This window comes from Salvelinus sp. IW2-2015, unplaced genomic scaffold (genome assembly GCF_002910315.2).
Source record: "Salvelinus sp. IW2-2015 unplaced genomic scaffold, ASM291031v2 Un_scaffold1925, whole genome shotgun sequence".
Lineage (NCBI taxonomy): Eukaryota > Metazoa > Chordata > Actinopteri > Salmoniformes > Salmonidae > Salvelinus > Salvelinus sp. IW2-2015.
Window position 1 is genome coordinate 129,935 of NW_019943283.1, and position 14,413 is coordinate 144,347.

Sequence of the window (14,413 nt, forward strand, 5' to 3'; positions counted from 1 at the left end):
AGAGCTTTGCAACACCTTTTTGCCCATGGGTTGGGGACAGCTGGCCGCTGTGGACACCGATGGAACTCTTGGACACAACTAAGCCCTCGGGTGGGTTCCCTGGTTTACCTGGTGTAAGACAGGGAGGACCCAAGAGAGACAGACGAGAGCGAGAGAGACGAGAGAATAGAGAGACAGAGAGAGACAGAAGAGAGAGAGATAGCGAGCGAGACAGAGAGAGAAGAGAGAGACGAGAGATAGACAGAAGCGAGAGGGAGAGAGACAGAGAGAGAGAGAGTAGACAGAGCGAGAGCGCGAGAGAGACAGGAGAGAGAGAGAGAGAGAGGAGAGACAGAGACAGCTGAGAGAGAAGAGAGCGAGAGAGAGAGAGAGAGAGGAGAGAGAGAGAGAGAGAGAGAGAGAGAGAGAGAGGATCATCACTGTATATTATTAACACGGGTAATCATTAATCGAATAACAATAACATGTAAATGAACATGCCTCATTTTATCACAAAATGTTATATCTGAAATGTAAATAAAATATATATTTTWWAAAACTTTGCTCTCTCACAAATATGGAAAAACAGAAAGATTATTATACAAAAATGGTAGATTACAATTTAATCAAATATGGGTTTGGGCTTGACTTTGAACGAGACAAGTGGTCAGCGTACCTCCGACTCCGGACAGCAGAGGGCGATCTGGCATCATCTCGTCATCGGAGGTGGCAATGGTCTTGATGGCGTCGTGGTAGAGAGGGGTGGAGCTTGGCATGGCATACTTGGACATCTGTGACATAATGAGGGAGAGGGGGTTCTGAGTCGGAGGGTTGTCTGGCGACGAGGTGAACGGCATGCTGGGAGCCATGGAACCCGGCTGGCTGATAGGGGTGGAGTTAGAACTCCTGGGGGGCAGTGATGGTCCTATCAGGGATGGACAAGAACAAGGTCAATCAAACAATCAAAGAATCAACAATAACGAAAGCATAGAGAGAGAAATATCTTTAGCATCCAAAAATAACGATTTAGTTTGCAACGCGACATGTAGATAAAACACAGCGACTACAGAAAGTCTACACAGAGGCGTTGGATTTCTTCACATTATACTCTGTTACAAAGTTACAATTCTGTTCAAATGGTTTTAATTGTAATTTTCTTGTAAAAGATCTACCCAAAATGCTCTGTAATGTCAAAGTGAAAGAACCTTGATAAGTATTTACCCTCAGTCAATACATGTTAGAAACACCTTTGGCAGCGATTACAGCTGTGAGTCTGWGTATTTATTATGGATCCCCATTAGTTCCTGCCAAGGCAGCAGCTACTCTTCCTGGGGTTTATTATGGATCCCCATTAGTTCCTGCCAAGGCAGCAGCTACTCTTCCTGGGGTTTATTATGGATCCCCATTAGTTCCTGTCAAGGCAGCAGCTACTCTTCCTGGGGTTTATTATGGATCCCCATTAGTTCCTGCCAAGGCGCAGCTACTCTTCCTGGGTTTATTATGGATCCCCAATTGTTCCTGCCAAGGCAGCAAGCTACTCTTCCGGGGTTTATTATGGATGCCCATTAAGTTCCTGCCAAGGCAGCAGCTACTCTTCCGGGGTTTATATGGATCCCCATTAGTTCCCTGCCCAAGGCGCAGCTACTCTTCCTGGGGTTTATTATGGATCTTTCCATGTAGTTCCTGCCCAAGACAGCAGCTACTCTTCCGTGGGGTTTATTTAGGATCCCCCATAGTTCCTGCCAAGGCAGCAGCTACCCTTCCTGGGGTTTATTATGGAATCCCCCTTAGTTCCTGCCAAGGTCAGCAGCTACTCTTCCCTGGGGTTATTATGGACCCCCAATTAGTTGCCTGCCAAGGCAGCAGCACTCTCTGGGGTTAATTGTGGAACTCACATTAGAGTCCTGCCAGCAGCAGCTACTCTTCCTGGGTATTAGATGTCCCCATTAGTTCCTGCCAAGGCCAGCCCAGCTACTCTTCCTGGGGTTTATTAATGGATCCTCATATAGTTCCTGCCAAGGACCAGCAGCTAACTCGCCTGAGGGTATTATCTATGGCATCCGCCATTAGTTCCTGCCAGGCAGGACTACTCTCCTGGGGTTTTATTAGGAACCCCTTTAGTTTCCCTGCCAAGGAGCAGCTATCTTCCCTGGGTTTATTATGGATCCCATAGTTCCTGCAAGGCAGCAGCTACTCTTCCTGGGGTTTATTATGGGATCCCCATAGTTGCCTGCCAAGGCCAGCAGCTACTCTTCCTGTGTTTATTATGGATTCCCCATTAGTTCCTGCAAGGAGCAGGCTACTCTTCCTGGGTCTATTTATGCATCCCATTAGTTGTCCAGGCAGTTTATATACAATCTTGAAAAATACTCATATTGAAAAAACATTACAGTTACATCACAGATTTTCACAACACACTGTCGCTGCCCTCAGGCCGCTACTCCACCCTTTACCCACAATCTACAGTTACTAAGCATCCATGTGTGTAGTAGTGCGTATGTTATCGTGTGTGTGTGTGTGTGTGTGTGTGTGTGTGTGTGTGTGTGTGTGTTGTGGTGTGTGGTGTGTGTCTCATACCTATGTTTGTGTCTCTATAACTCCCCCGCGTCCCTAAAGGTGTATTTTTATCTGTTTTTCAAAATTGATTTCTCTGCGCATCAAGTTACCTTGATTGTGGAATATGAGTCCCTGTTAGTCATGGCTCTATGTAGTACTGTGCACCTCCCATAGTACTGTTCTGGACTTGGGACTGCTGAAGAGACCTCTGGTGGCCATGCTGTGGGATGATGGGCTGTCTGAGCTGTGTCCCAGTAGTTCAACACAGACAGCACAGTCGCATTCAACAATACCTCTCATAAATAAAAGTAGTGATGATTGCAATCCTCTCCTCCACTTTGAGCCAGGAGAGATTGACATGGCATATAACTTAATCATTAGACTCTCTGTGCTAACATCCAAGGCCAGCGCTGACTGCCTGTTCTGAGCCAACTCTGCAATTTTCCGTAAATCATTTTTTTTGTCACTTGACCACACAATGATACAGTTTAGTCCAGGTTGTGACTTAAACTAGGGCCTGTAGGACCTGCCTTGTCATGTTTATAAGTAGACACGGCCTCTGGCTGTCGATAGGTTTTAAGAGTTAGACAACTAGCGGCCTTGTACAGACCTGCCTTGTTGACTAGTGTTGTTAAGAAGGTAGAACACTAGGGCCTGTCAGGACCTGCCTTGTTGAATGTTGCTTAGGTGAGCTGTGCTTTAGGATCGCCTGTGACAGTGTTGTTCAGAAATAAACTAGGGCCTGTTAGTCGACCTGCCTTGTTGATTAGGTGTTGCTTAAGAAAGGTAGAAACTAGGGCCTGTAGGACCTGCCTTGTTGATGTGCTGTTAAGAGAGGCAGAGCAGTGCTTTATTATAGACAGACTTCTCCCCATCTTAGCTACTGTTGTATCAATATGTTATGACCATGACAGTTTACAATCCAGGATAACTCTAAGCAGTTTAGTCACGTCAACTTGCTCAATTTCCACATGATTTATTTCAAGATTTAGTTGAGGTTTAGGGTTTAGTGAATGATTGGTCCCAAATACAATGCTTTTAGTTTTAGGGCTAACTTTTTCCTTGCCACTCATTCTGAAACTAACTGCAGCTCTTTGTTCAGTGTTGCAGTCATTTCAGTCTCTGTAGTAACTGACGTGTATAGTGTTGTGTAATCCACATWCATAGACACACTGGCTTTACTCAAGGCCAGTGGCATGTCGTTAGTAAAGATTGAAAAAGGTAAGGGGCCTAGACAGCTGCCTTGGGATATTCCTCTCAGCCAATCATCAGTTATTTGTGTAAGTGCTGTGCTTGTTGAGCGTCCTTCCCTATAAGTGTGCTGTAATTCTGTTGTCAATTTGTTTACTGTAAAATAGCATTGTATCTGGTCAAACACCATTTTTCCCAGATGTTTACTAAGGGTTGGTAACAGGCTGATTGGTCYGCTATTTGAGCCAGTAAAGGGGGGCTTTACTATTCTTGGGTAGCGGAATGACTTTAGCTTCCCTCCAGGCCTGAGGGCACACACTTTCTAGTAGGCTTGGATTGAAGATATGGCAAATAGAATGTSTGCTTTTATCCTCAGTAATTTTCCATCCAGATTGTCAAAGCCTTCCCGGAAGAGTGGAAGCTGCTATAGCAGCAAAAGGGGGGACCATCTCATATTAATGCCCGTGATTTTGGAATGAGATGTTCGACGAGCAGGTGTCCACATACTTTTGGTCATGTAGTGTGTATACATTATTAACTTGAACATAAAGATAAATAAACTTGCTTAAAGATATATTTAATGTCTGATTTGTTATTGTTACCCATCTACCAATCACTGCCCTTCTTTATGAGGCTTTCGAAAAAGCTCCCTGATCTTTGTAGATGAATCTGTGCTTGAAATTCAATACTTGACTGAGGGACCTTACAGATATTTTCGGACCGCCTGATAGTCATTCAGAAATCATGTCAAACCCATATCATTTCAGAGTGAGTCCATATAACTTAATAATTTGTTAAGGCACGTTTTACTCCTGAGCTAATTTAGGCTTGTCTAAACAAGGTGCAAAATACTTCATATTTATTATTTAATTCATATTACTAAAACAATTCTGCCACGACTATATTTTAGTTGTAAAAAAAAACAATATTACATTTGTAAGAAAAAGTAGAGTCCTCAGTCCCAGTTGCTAAGATATGCATATTATTATTAGTATTGGATAGAAAACACTCTGAAGTTTCTAAAACTGTTTGAATGATGTCTGTGAGTATAACAGAACTCATATGGCAGGCAAAAACCTAATAAAAATCCAACCAGGAAGTGGAAATTCTGAGGTTTGAAGTTTTTCAACTCATCGCCTATCAAATATACAGTGGGATATGGGTCCGTTTGCACTTCCTACGGCTTCCACTAGATGTCAACAGTCTGTAGAACCTTGTCTGATGCTCTACTGTGAAATGGGGCCGAAGGAGTCGGGAATGAGTCAGGTCTACCATGAGCTTACATCCTCTGACCATGAGCGTTCACATGAAGAGGGAGCTCTGTTCCATCGCACTTCTAAGACAATGGAATTCTCCGGTTGGAACATTATTGAAGATTTATGTTAAAAACATCCTAAAGATTGATTCAATACATCGTTTGACATGTTTCTACTGACTGTTACGGAACTTTTTGACATTTCGTCTGCTTTTTAGTGAACGTGCTTCCTGACTTTGGATTTGTTTACCAAACACGCTACAAAAAAATAGCTATTTGGACATAAATGATGGACATTACCGAACAAACAAACATTTCTTGTGGAAGTGGGAGTCCTGGGAGTGCATTCCGACGAAGATCAGCAAAGGTAAGTGAAGATTTATAATGCTATTTATGAGTTTTTGTTGACTGCACAATTTGGCGGGTAACTGTATGGCTTGCTTTTGTGGCTGAACGCTGTTCTCAAGATTATTGAATATTGTGCTTTTGCCGTAAAGCTTTTTTGAAATCTGACACAGCGGTTGCATTAAGAACAAGTGTATCTTTAATTCTATGTAAAACATGTATCTTTCATCAACGTTTATGATGAGTTGTTCTGTTATTAGATGTGGCTCTCTGCAATTTCTCCGGATATTTTGGAGGCATTTCTGAACAATGGCGCCAATGTAAACTGAGGTTTTTGGATTAAAATATGAACTTTATCGAACAAAACATATATGTATTGTGTAACATGAAGTCCTATGAGTGTCATCTGATGAAGATCATCAAAGGTTAGTGATACATTTTATCTGTATTTCTGCTTTTTGTGACTCCTGTCTTTGGCTGCAAAAATGCCTGTGTTTTTCTGTGATTTTGCGGTGACCTAACATAATGTTTTGTGGTGCTTTCACTGTAAAGCCTTTTTGAAATCAGACACTGTGGTGGGATTAACAAGAAGTGTATCTTTAAAATGGTGTGAAATACTTGTATGTTTGAGGAATTTTAATTATGAGATTTCTGTTGTTTGAATTTGGCGCCCTGCAGTTTTCACTGGGCTGTTGTCATATCGATCCGTTAACGGGATCGCAGCCATAAGAAGTTTTAACTGACTTGCCTAGTTAAAAAAAAAAAAAAAAAAAAAGAAAATGGACTTTCTTCAAGCTCCTGATCTAAAGGAGGGATTCAAGACAGGCTATAGTAAAATGTAGTGATAGAACAGTCAGTGATCCATGTTCTTATCAGGGGTTACATGTCTTGTAGGGTGCCTTCTGGGACATTTCCTGTGTCTAGTTCTTACCGGTCTCTGTGGAGCTGCTGCCTCCGTTCCCCAGCCCCTTCCCACTGCTGAGTCCCCCAGGGCTGGGGAGAGCGGTCTTCGGAGAGGACGTCCAGCCCGGAGACGGCACCATGGCTGGAGACTTCAGACGTCCAGGGGAGTCTGAGGGGGAGCGCAGCCCCAGGGAGGGGCCCATCACCTGGGGAGACTTCATGGAGGAAGAGGAAGGGGTCCCGGCCCCAGAGGCAGGAGGTAAGGGGTGTTGCTGGCTCTGAGGACCCCCAGCGGAGGATATCTGAGAGGGGGACTTAAGTCCCGCGGCGGGGGAGTTCATGAGAGGCGATGGCTCCTGGTTGAGGGATGGAGACTTGAGCTGGTGAGGGGGAGGGGGCATCGCCGGGGAGACCATACTGGGGTTCACGTTGATGGACAGGTCCGAAGGGTGGTGAGGGCCGAGCTCTGCGCCCCGGGGTCCCCCCCCACCACCACTGCCCCCCATGGGCATGTGGCTGAGGCGAGACGTACCCCCCATGTGAGGCCCGCCACCATGCTGGTCAGGCAACCCGAACATGTTAGCCCCGGGCCCCTGGAGGTAACCTCCATCGCCTCCTCCCGGTCCCCCAGGGAAGTGCCCCTGGTTAGGGAAGTGGAGCATCGCTTTATTCCCTCCACGTCCTGCATCATTCTGGGCGGCCCGGAGCCGAGCGATGTCCTCCTGGCTCAGCAAGTCCCTTAGAGGCCCCTCTAGTGGCCCCCCTCCTCCTCCTCTTCCTCCTCTCAGCTTCTGCAGCATCATCTGCTGCTGCTGCTGCTGGTTCATCATGTTAACGTTCATGTTCATTCCCCCGGGGCCGAGAGAGGAGTCTACCAGATCTCTCATCTGGGGGCCCCCTCCTCCTACACCACCGCCCGGGGACCCCATCATCTCCCTGGACCCTAGGAAGTCCATGGGGTCCCCCCTTGATCCTGGCCCTCGGCCCATCCCCTGGTTGGGGAACCCCCCTGGTCCCTCCATCATCCTGGGGCCCCCCATACCCTGCTGCTGCTGTTGTTGTTGTTGGACTATCCTCTCCAGCTCCAGGTGGTGGAGCCCCTGCAGCTGCCTCTTCTCCATGATGCGGAACATATCTTCCCGGGTCAACAGGCGCTCAGGGTCACCCTGCATGTGTTGGGGGGGTCCCCCACCTGGCCCCCCATGGTAGAAAGGCCCCCTGCCACCACCCATCATGTTGGGGGGCAGGTCCTCTATCCACATGCCTGGCCTGGCTGCCCGTTGGGGGCTGAGACCCTCGATGGATAACACCCCTCCAGGACTGCTTGGGAAACCCCCTCCCCCAGGGGGACCCCTCTGCATCTGGCCCAGGAACCGTGGACCCCGGGGCCCCTCCTGGTGCATGTCTATCATCCGAGGGTTACCCGGCCCCATCCCAGCCGGTCCCATCCCTCCCGGACCCATCATGGGACCCCCTGGCCCCCACTGCTGCTCCCCAGGCTTGCTGTGGTATGGCGGAGGGGGACCCCTCATCATAATTGGGGGGCCCATCTCCTGCATCAATCTGAAGTGCTGTGGGTGTGTGTGAGGGTTAGGCTGAATCTCCTCCTGCCTTCTCTTCTCCTGGTAATAATCCTCCTGCAGCTGCCTCCAGGCTACCTGCTCCGGGGTCAGCCCGTCAGGACCCAACAGGGGCCCCATGTCCAGGCCCCCGGGGGAGTGGAGGTGGTGGTCGGGGTGGTGGGGACCCCCCATGGGAGAGCCGTCCATCCCCCCGGCCCCCCCCAGCTGCTGCGTCTGGGAGATGATGGACCTGAGAGGCTCCTCGTACTTCTTCATCTTGCCCAACATGTTGTTAGTATCGTTATTATTCCCGCTATTCTCCCCGTCCTCCAGCGGACCGCCGCCACTACCTTCTGTGTTCATTTTGTTTACATTGTTGGGGTTGTTGTCGGGGCCCGGTGGCTCTCCGGCGCCCCCTGCTGTCCCGGAGCGGAGCAGAAGCCTCTCGATGTCCCTGAGGGTCTGTAGAGACCTCTCTCTGTGTTCCAGCTGCTCTTTAGACAGACTCCTGTCTCCCCCGTCTCCCCCGTTACCCCCCGGACCACCCCCGCCCCTCGCCCCCACGTCCACCTGCAGGTGGGCTGAGAGCACCGAGGGGCTACCCGACGGAGACACCCCCGTGCTGGGGTGAGGCAGCACCCCTTTCCCCTCCCCTCCACGACCTCCACCCGCGGGGCCTGGGCCGGGGCCAGAAGGTATAGGTGCAACAGAGTTCCCTGGCTGGTGGGAGGGAGTACTGCTAATGTTGTTGGAGGCTCCAAGACCCCCCGGTCTGGTCTGGGGGGGCTCAGAGTCGGGGTGTCCCGTGGAAGAGGGGGTCCTGCTTCCCGCAGCCTGGAGGTGGCTCCCTACCACAGAGGCCGGTCTGGGGGTGCCGCTCTGGGACTTGGGGGTTCCCATGGGAGGGGTGCTGCTGGAGCTCAGCTGCCCTGACAGACTGGGATGTTTCACTGATGGGGCACACTGTGGGAGAGATAGTGGACAGGGGGGAAAGGCGAGACGGGGGAGAAGAGAGAAAGACAGGGTAACCAGGTTGAAGTAGTAACCTAACCCAGGAAAGTAGTACCCCTAAACCCAGTGAAAGTAGTACCCCCTAACCCAGGTAAAGTAGTTAACCCCCTAACCCAGAATAGTAGTACCCCGAACCCAGGTAAGTTAGTAACCCTTAACCCAGTAAAAGTAGTACAACCCTAACCCAGAGTGAATATTAAACCCAGTGAATAGACCCCCTAACCCAGGTGAAGTAGTAACCCCTAACCCAGTGAAGTAGTAAACCCAGGTGAATAGTACCCTAACCTAGGTGAAGTAGTAACCCAGGTGAAGTAGTTAACCCAGGTGGAAGTGAGTACCCCTAACCTAGGTAAAGTAGTAACCCAGGTGAAGTAGTTACCCCTAAACCCAGCGTGAAGTAGTACCCCCCTAACCCACGGTTAAATTAGTAACCAGTAAGTATTACCCTAACCCAGGTAAAGTAGGTAAACCCAGGTGATGGGTAAACCCCTAACCCAGGTAAAGTAGTAACCCAGGTGATGTAGTACACCCGTAACCCAGGAAATAGTAACCAGGTGAATAGTACCCCCTAAACCCACGTAAAGAGTACACCGGTGAAGTAGTACCCCTAACCCAGGTAAAGTAGTAACCCAGGTGAAGTAGCTACCCCCTAACCCAGGTAAAGTAGTAACCCAGTGAAGTAGTACCCTAACCCAGGAAAAGTAGTAACCCAGTGAGGTAGTACACCCTAACCCAGGTAAAGTAAGTAACCCAGGGAAGTAGCTACCCCTTAACCAGGTAAAGTAGTAACCCGGGTGAAGGCGTAGTACACCCAACCCAGGTTAAAGTATAACCCCAGGTGAAGGTAGTACCCCCTAACCCAGTAAAAGTAGTTAACCCAGGTGAAAAGTAGTACCCCTTAACCAGTGTAAGTAGTAACCCAGGCTAAAGTAGTAACCCCCTTAACCCAGTAAGTAGTAACCCAGGTAAAGTAGAACCTCTAACCCAAAGTACAGTAGTTAAACCCAGGTAAAGTATAACCCCTAACCCAATAAGTAGTAACCCAGGAAAGTAGTAACCCAGCGTAAAGTAGTAACCCAGTAAAGTAGTAACCCAGGTGAAGTATAACCCCTTAACCCAGTAAAGTATAACCCAGTAAAGTAGTAAACCCCTCAACCCAGTAAGTTGCTAACCCCTAACCCAGTAAAGTAGTAACCCAGTAAATAGTACCCCTTAACCCAGTAAAGTAGTAACCCAGGTGAAGTATACCCCTAACCGGAAAGAGTAACCCAGGTGAGGTAAGTACCCCTAACCAGGTATAAAGTAGTTAACCCAGGTGAAGTCAGTACCCTTAACCCAGGTAAAGTAGTAGCCCACGTAAAAAATAGTACCCCCTAACCCAGGTAAAATTAAGTAACCCAGGTGAAGTAGTAACCCCTAAAACCCAGTAAATAGAACCCCTAACCCAGGGTAAGTAGTAACCCAGGTGAAGTAGTACCCCTAACCCCAGGTAAAGTAGTAACCCAGGTGAAGTAGTACCCTTAACCCAGGTTAAAGTAGTAACCCAGTAAAGTATCACCCCCAAACCCAAAAGGTAAAGTAGTAACCCGAAAGGTATAAAACCCCAAACCCAGGAAAGTAGACCCCTAACCCAGGTAAAGTAGTAACCCAGGTAAAAGTATTAACCAGTAAAGTAGGAACCCAGGTTAAAGGAGTAACCCCAACCCAGTAAGAAGTAGTAACCCCGGTAAAGATAGTAAACCCTAACCCAGGTAAAGTAGTACCCCAACCCAGGAAAAGTAGTAACCCAGAAAGTAGTAACCCAGGTTAAAAAAGTAGTAAACCCAGGTAAAAGTAGTAACCAGTTAAAGTAGTAACCCAGTAAAGTAGCCCTTTTGCATTTTGCTGTTATAGAGAGAAAGCAGCAACAGCAACTTCTAGTAGCTACTCAGAGTATTAACCCCTGTATTATCTGTCTGTCTGTCTGTCTCTCTGTCTCTGTTCTGTCTCTGTCTCTGCTCTGTCTCTCTCTCTCTCTCTCTCTCTCTTCTCTCTCTATCTCTCTCTCTCTCTCTCTCTCTCTCTCTCTCTCTTCTTCTCGCTCTCTGTCTTCTCTCTCGCTCTCTGTCTGTCTGTCTTCTCTCTCTCTCTCTCTCTTCTCTCTCTCTCTCTCTCTCTCTCTCTCTCTCTCTCTCTCCCTCCTCTTCTCTCTCGCTCTTCTTTTCTCTGTCTCTCTCTCTCCTCTTCTCTCTCTCTCTCTCTCCTCTCTCTCTCTCTCTCTCCTCTCTCTCTCTCTCTCTTCTCTGTCTCTCTCTCTCTCTCTCTCTCTCGCATCTGCTGAATCAGTGATGCACGCCCACTCAGACTCTATTCTCCTGTTCCACCAGCAGAACGTCCGCACGGACCAAACAAGCTTGAGCAGTAGCGACACACACAGTGCACCACGTACGCTCTCAAGCGTTCGCATGCTTCCCATCGATGCAGCTTTTGGAAAAGTTTGTGTATATATTTATAATTATATTTTGAACTACGACAAGCCGTAGTTCGGAAAACCCCAAAGTCTACTCACCTTCGTCAATAATTTGGTCAACAGAGGGAATTCTTCAACGAAGATTTTGTTGTCGCTTAGCAATAGACGACTCAAGCTTTCATGAAAAAAAACGGACTTGCGAAATTACTGCACTTACATCGTAACTAGATGTAAAATTGCAGACGTAAAATGACTGAAAGATTCAGTTATTGAGATTCATCTGACGTTTTGAGAGAGAAAGTGTATACTGGCTTACGGCGTCTCAAAGGACCAAACAGTTCTTATAGCACCTTTTTTTATTTTTAAGAGTATGCACACATTCATTGGTTGCCGTCGCTGAGTCGTGTGCCAGTCGAACCAAGGAAACCTTGCACCACACACACCAAGACATAGCACATTCAGGCACACAACTAAAAACGACAAAACAAGCGCAACATTAAAAGTTACAGTATATGACTAGTGCGTTCTGATTATACCATCGGGGATATCTGAACTAGTGGGTACTGAGAGTACAGGGGATATCTGTACTAGTGGGTACTGATATACAGGGGATAATCTGACTAGTGGGGTACTGATAGTACAGGGTGATATCTGGACTAGTGGTACGATAGTCAGGTGATATCTGACTAGTAGGGTACTGATAGTACAGGTGATATCGACTAGGGGTTCTGATAGTACAGGGGATATCTGACTAGTGGCGTTCTAATAGTACAGGGATATCTGACTATGGTTACTGATAGGACAGGGGGATAATCTGACTTAGTGGGTTCTGATTAGTAAACAGGTGATATCTGACTAGTGGTACTGAATAACAGGGGATGATCTGAACTAGTGTTTGATAGTACAGGGATATCTACTAGGGGACGATATACAGGGGATACTACTTAGTGGTTCTATAGTACAGGGGATATCTGACTAGGGGTACTGATAGTACAGGGGTGATATCTGACTAGTGGGTACTAAACAGGGGAATATCGACTAGTGCGGTACTGATAGTACAGGGGGATATCTGACTAGTGGGTACTGATAGTACAGGGTGATATCTGACTAGGGGCGGTACTGATAGTACAGGGGGATATCTACTAGTGGGTACTGATAGTACAGGGGATAACTGACTAGTGCGGTACTGATATTACAGGGTTGATATCTGACGAGTGGTACTGATATAACAGGATATCTGACGTAGTGGGTACTGATAGTACGAGGGGGAATCGGACTATGGGACTATATTACAAGGGGAATATTCTGACTAGTGGGACTGAAGTACAGGGTGATATCTGGCGAGTGGTACTGATAGTACAGGGGATATCTGACTAGTGGGTAACTGATAGTAACAGGGGGAATATCTGATTAGTGCGTACTGATAGTACAGGGGATATCTACTAGTGCGTACTGATAGTACAGGGGGAATCTGACTAGTGGGTACGATAGTACAGGGGATATGCTGACTAGTGGGTACTGCATAGTACAGGGTTTTGATATTCTGACTAGTGGGTACTATAGTACAGCGGGATCATCTACTATGGGTACTGATAGTACAGGGGGATATCTGACTATGGTACTGATAGTACAGGGATATCTGACTTAGTGGGTACTGATAGTACAGGGGATATCTGACTAGTGGGTACTGATTAGTTCAGGGGATATCTGACTTAGTGGATACTATAGTTCGGGGGATATCTGACTATGGATACTGATTAGTTCAGGGGATATCTGACTAGTGGAAAGTACCTGATAGTTCAGGGGGATATCTGACTAGTGGATACTGATAGTTCAGGGGATATCTGACTATGGGTACTGATAGTACAGGGGATATATGACTAGTGGGGTACTTGAACGTTCAGGGATATCTGACTAGTGATACTATAGTTCAGGGATATCTGGACTAGTGGATACTGCATATCAGGGGGATATCTGACTAGTGCGTACTGATAGCTTCAGGGGATATCTGACTAGTGCATACTATAGTTTCAGGGGATAATATGACTATGGGGTACTGTAGTTCAGGGGGAATCTGACTAGGGGATACTGATAGTACAGGGAGATATCTGACTAGGGTACTGATTAGTTCAGGGGATATCTTCGACTATGGATACTGATAGTTCAGGAGATATCTGACTAGTGGATACTATTAGTTTCAGGGGATATATGACTAGTGGTACTGATAGTTCAGGCGGGATAATCTACTGTGGATACTCATAGGTCAGTGGATATGCTGACTATGGATAACTGATATTCAGGGGATATCTGACTAGTGGATACTGATAGTGCAGGGGATATCTGATAGGATTACTGATATTCAGGAGGGATATCTGACTAGTGGAATTAGCTGATATTCAGGGAATCTGACTATGCGGTACTGATAGTTCAGGGATATCGACTAGTGGTACTGATATTCAGGGCATCTCTGACTAGTGGATACTGATAGTTCAGGGGATATCTAGTTGGGAAGTGAAAGTGTTAACCGCCGGTGGAGGAAGTGGGAAGTGAAAAGTGTGAACCCTCCAGGTGTTGAGGAGTGGGAGCAGCTCTTTCTCTGTTCACTGCTTGCTCTTGTTTCCATTTCTAGTAGAAGCACAGCCCGTGTTTGCTTTAGACCAGTAGAAGCTAACAGGCCGTGTTGCTGGCTTTAACAGTAGAAGCTACAGGCGTGTTGGTTTGCTTTAGACAGTAGAAAAGCTACAGGGCGTTTTGTTTGCTTTGACGAGTAGAAGCGACAGCTCGTATTTTGCTTTTTAGACCAGGCTGTAGAAGCTACAGTCGTGTTGTTGCTTTAGGACAGTAATAAAGCTTACAGTGCCATGTTTTGCTTTACAGTAGATAGCTATGACAGGGCCGTGGTTTGTTCTGTTAGACAGTAGAAGCTACAGCCGCTGTTGTCTTTACGACAGTACAGAAGGCTACTAGGCGTGTTTTTTGCTTTAGACAGTAGATAGGCTCAGGCACCGTGTGCTTTGCTTTAGACAGAGAAAGTACAGGCCAGTGCTTTGGGTTTTAGACGTCAGAGAGCTACAGGACGTGCGTTGGCTTTCTTAGGACAGTAGAAAGCTAGCAGGCCTGTGTGTTTGGCTTTAGACGGTAGAAAGTCTACAGGCCGTCGTG

At 47.2% G+C, this 14,413-nt stretch overlaps 1 protein-coding gene across 1 annotated transcript in view; it reads right to left on the reverse strand.

The window, feature by feature from the left end:
• Nucleotides 1-8,789, reverse strand: part of bcl9l (bcl9 like) — a 10,615-nt gene extending 1,826 nt beyond the window's left edge. Inside the window, exons 1-2 of the mRNA XM_024139834.2 lie at nt 6,258-8,789; nt 656-904 (exon numbers count right to left, since the gene is read on the reverse strand). Of these exons, the coding sequence (XP_023995602.2) occupies nt 656-904; nt 6,258-8,691 (2,683 nt within the window). The 5' untranslated portion in view covers nt 8,692-8,789. The remainder of the gene's footprint in view (nt 1-655; nt 905-6,257) is intronic.
• Between the last annotated feature and the right edge of the window lie 5,624 nt (nt 8,790-14,413).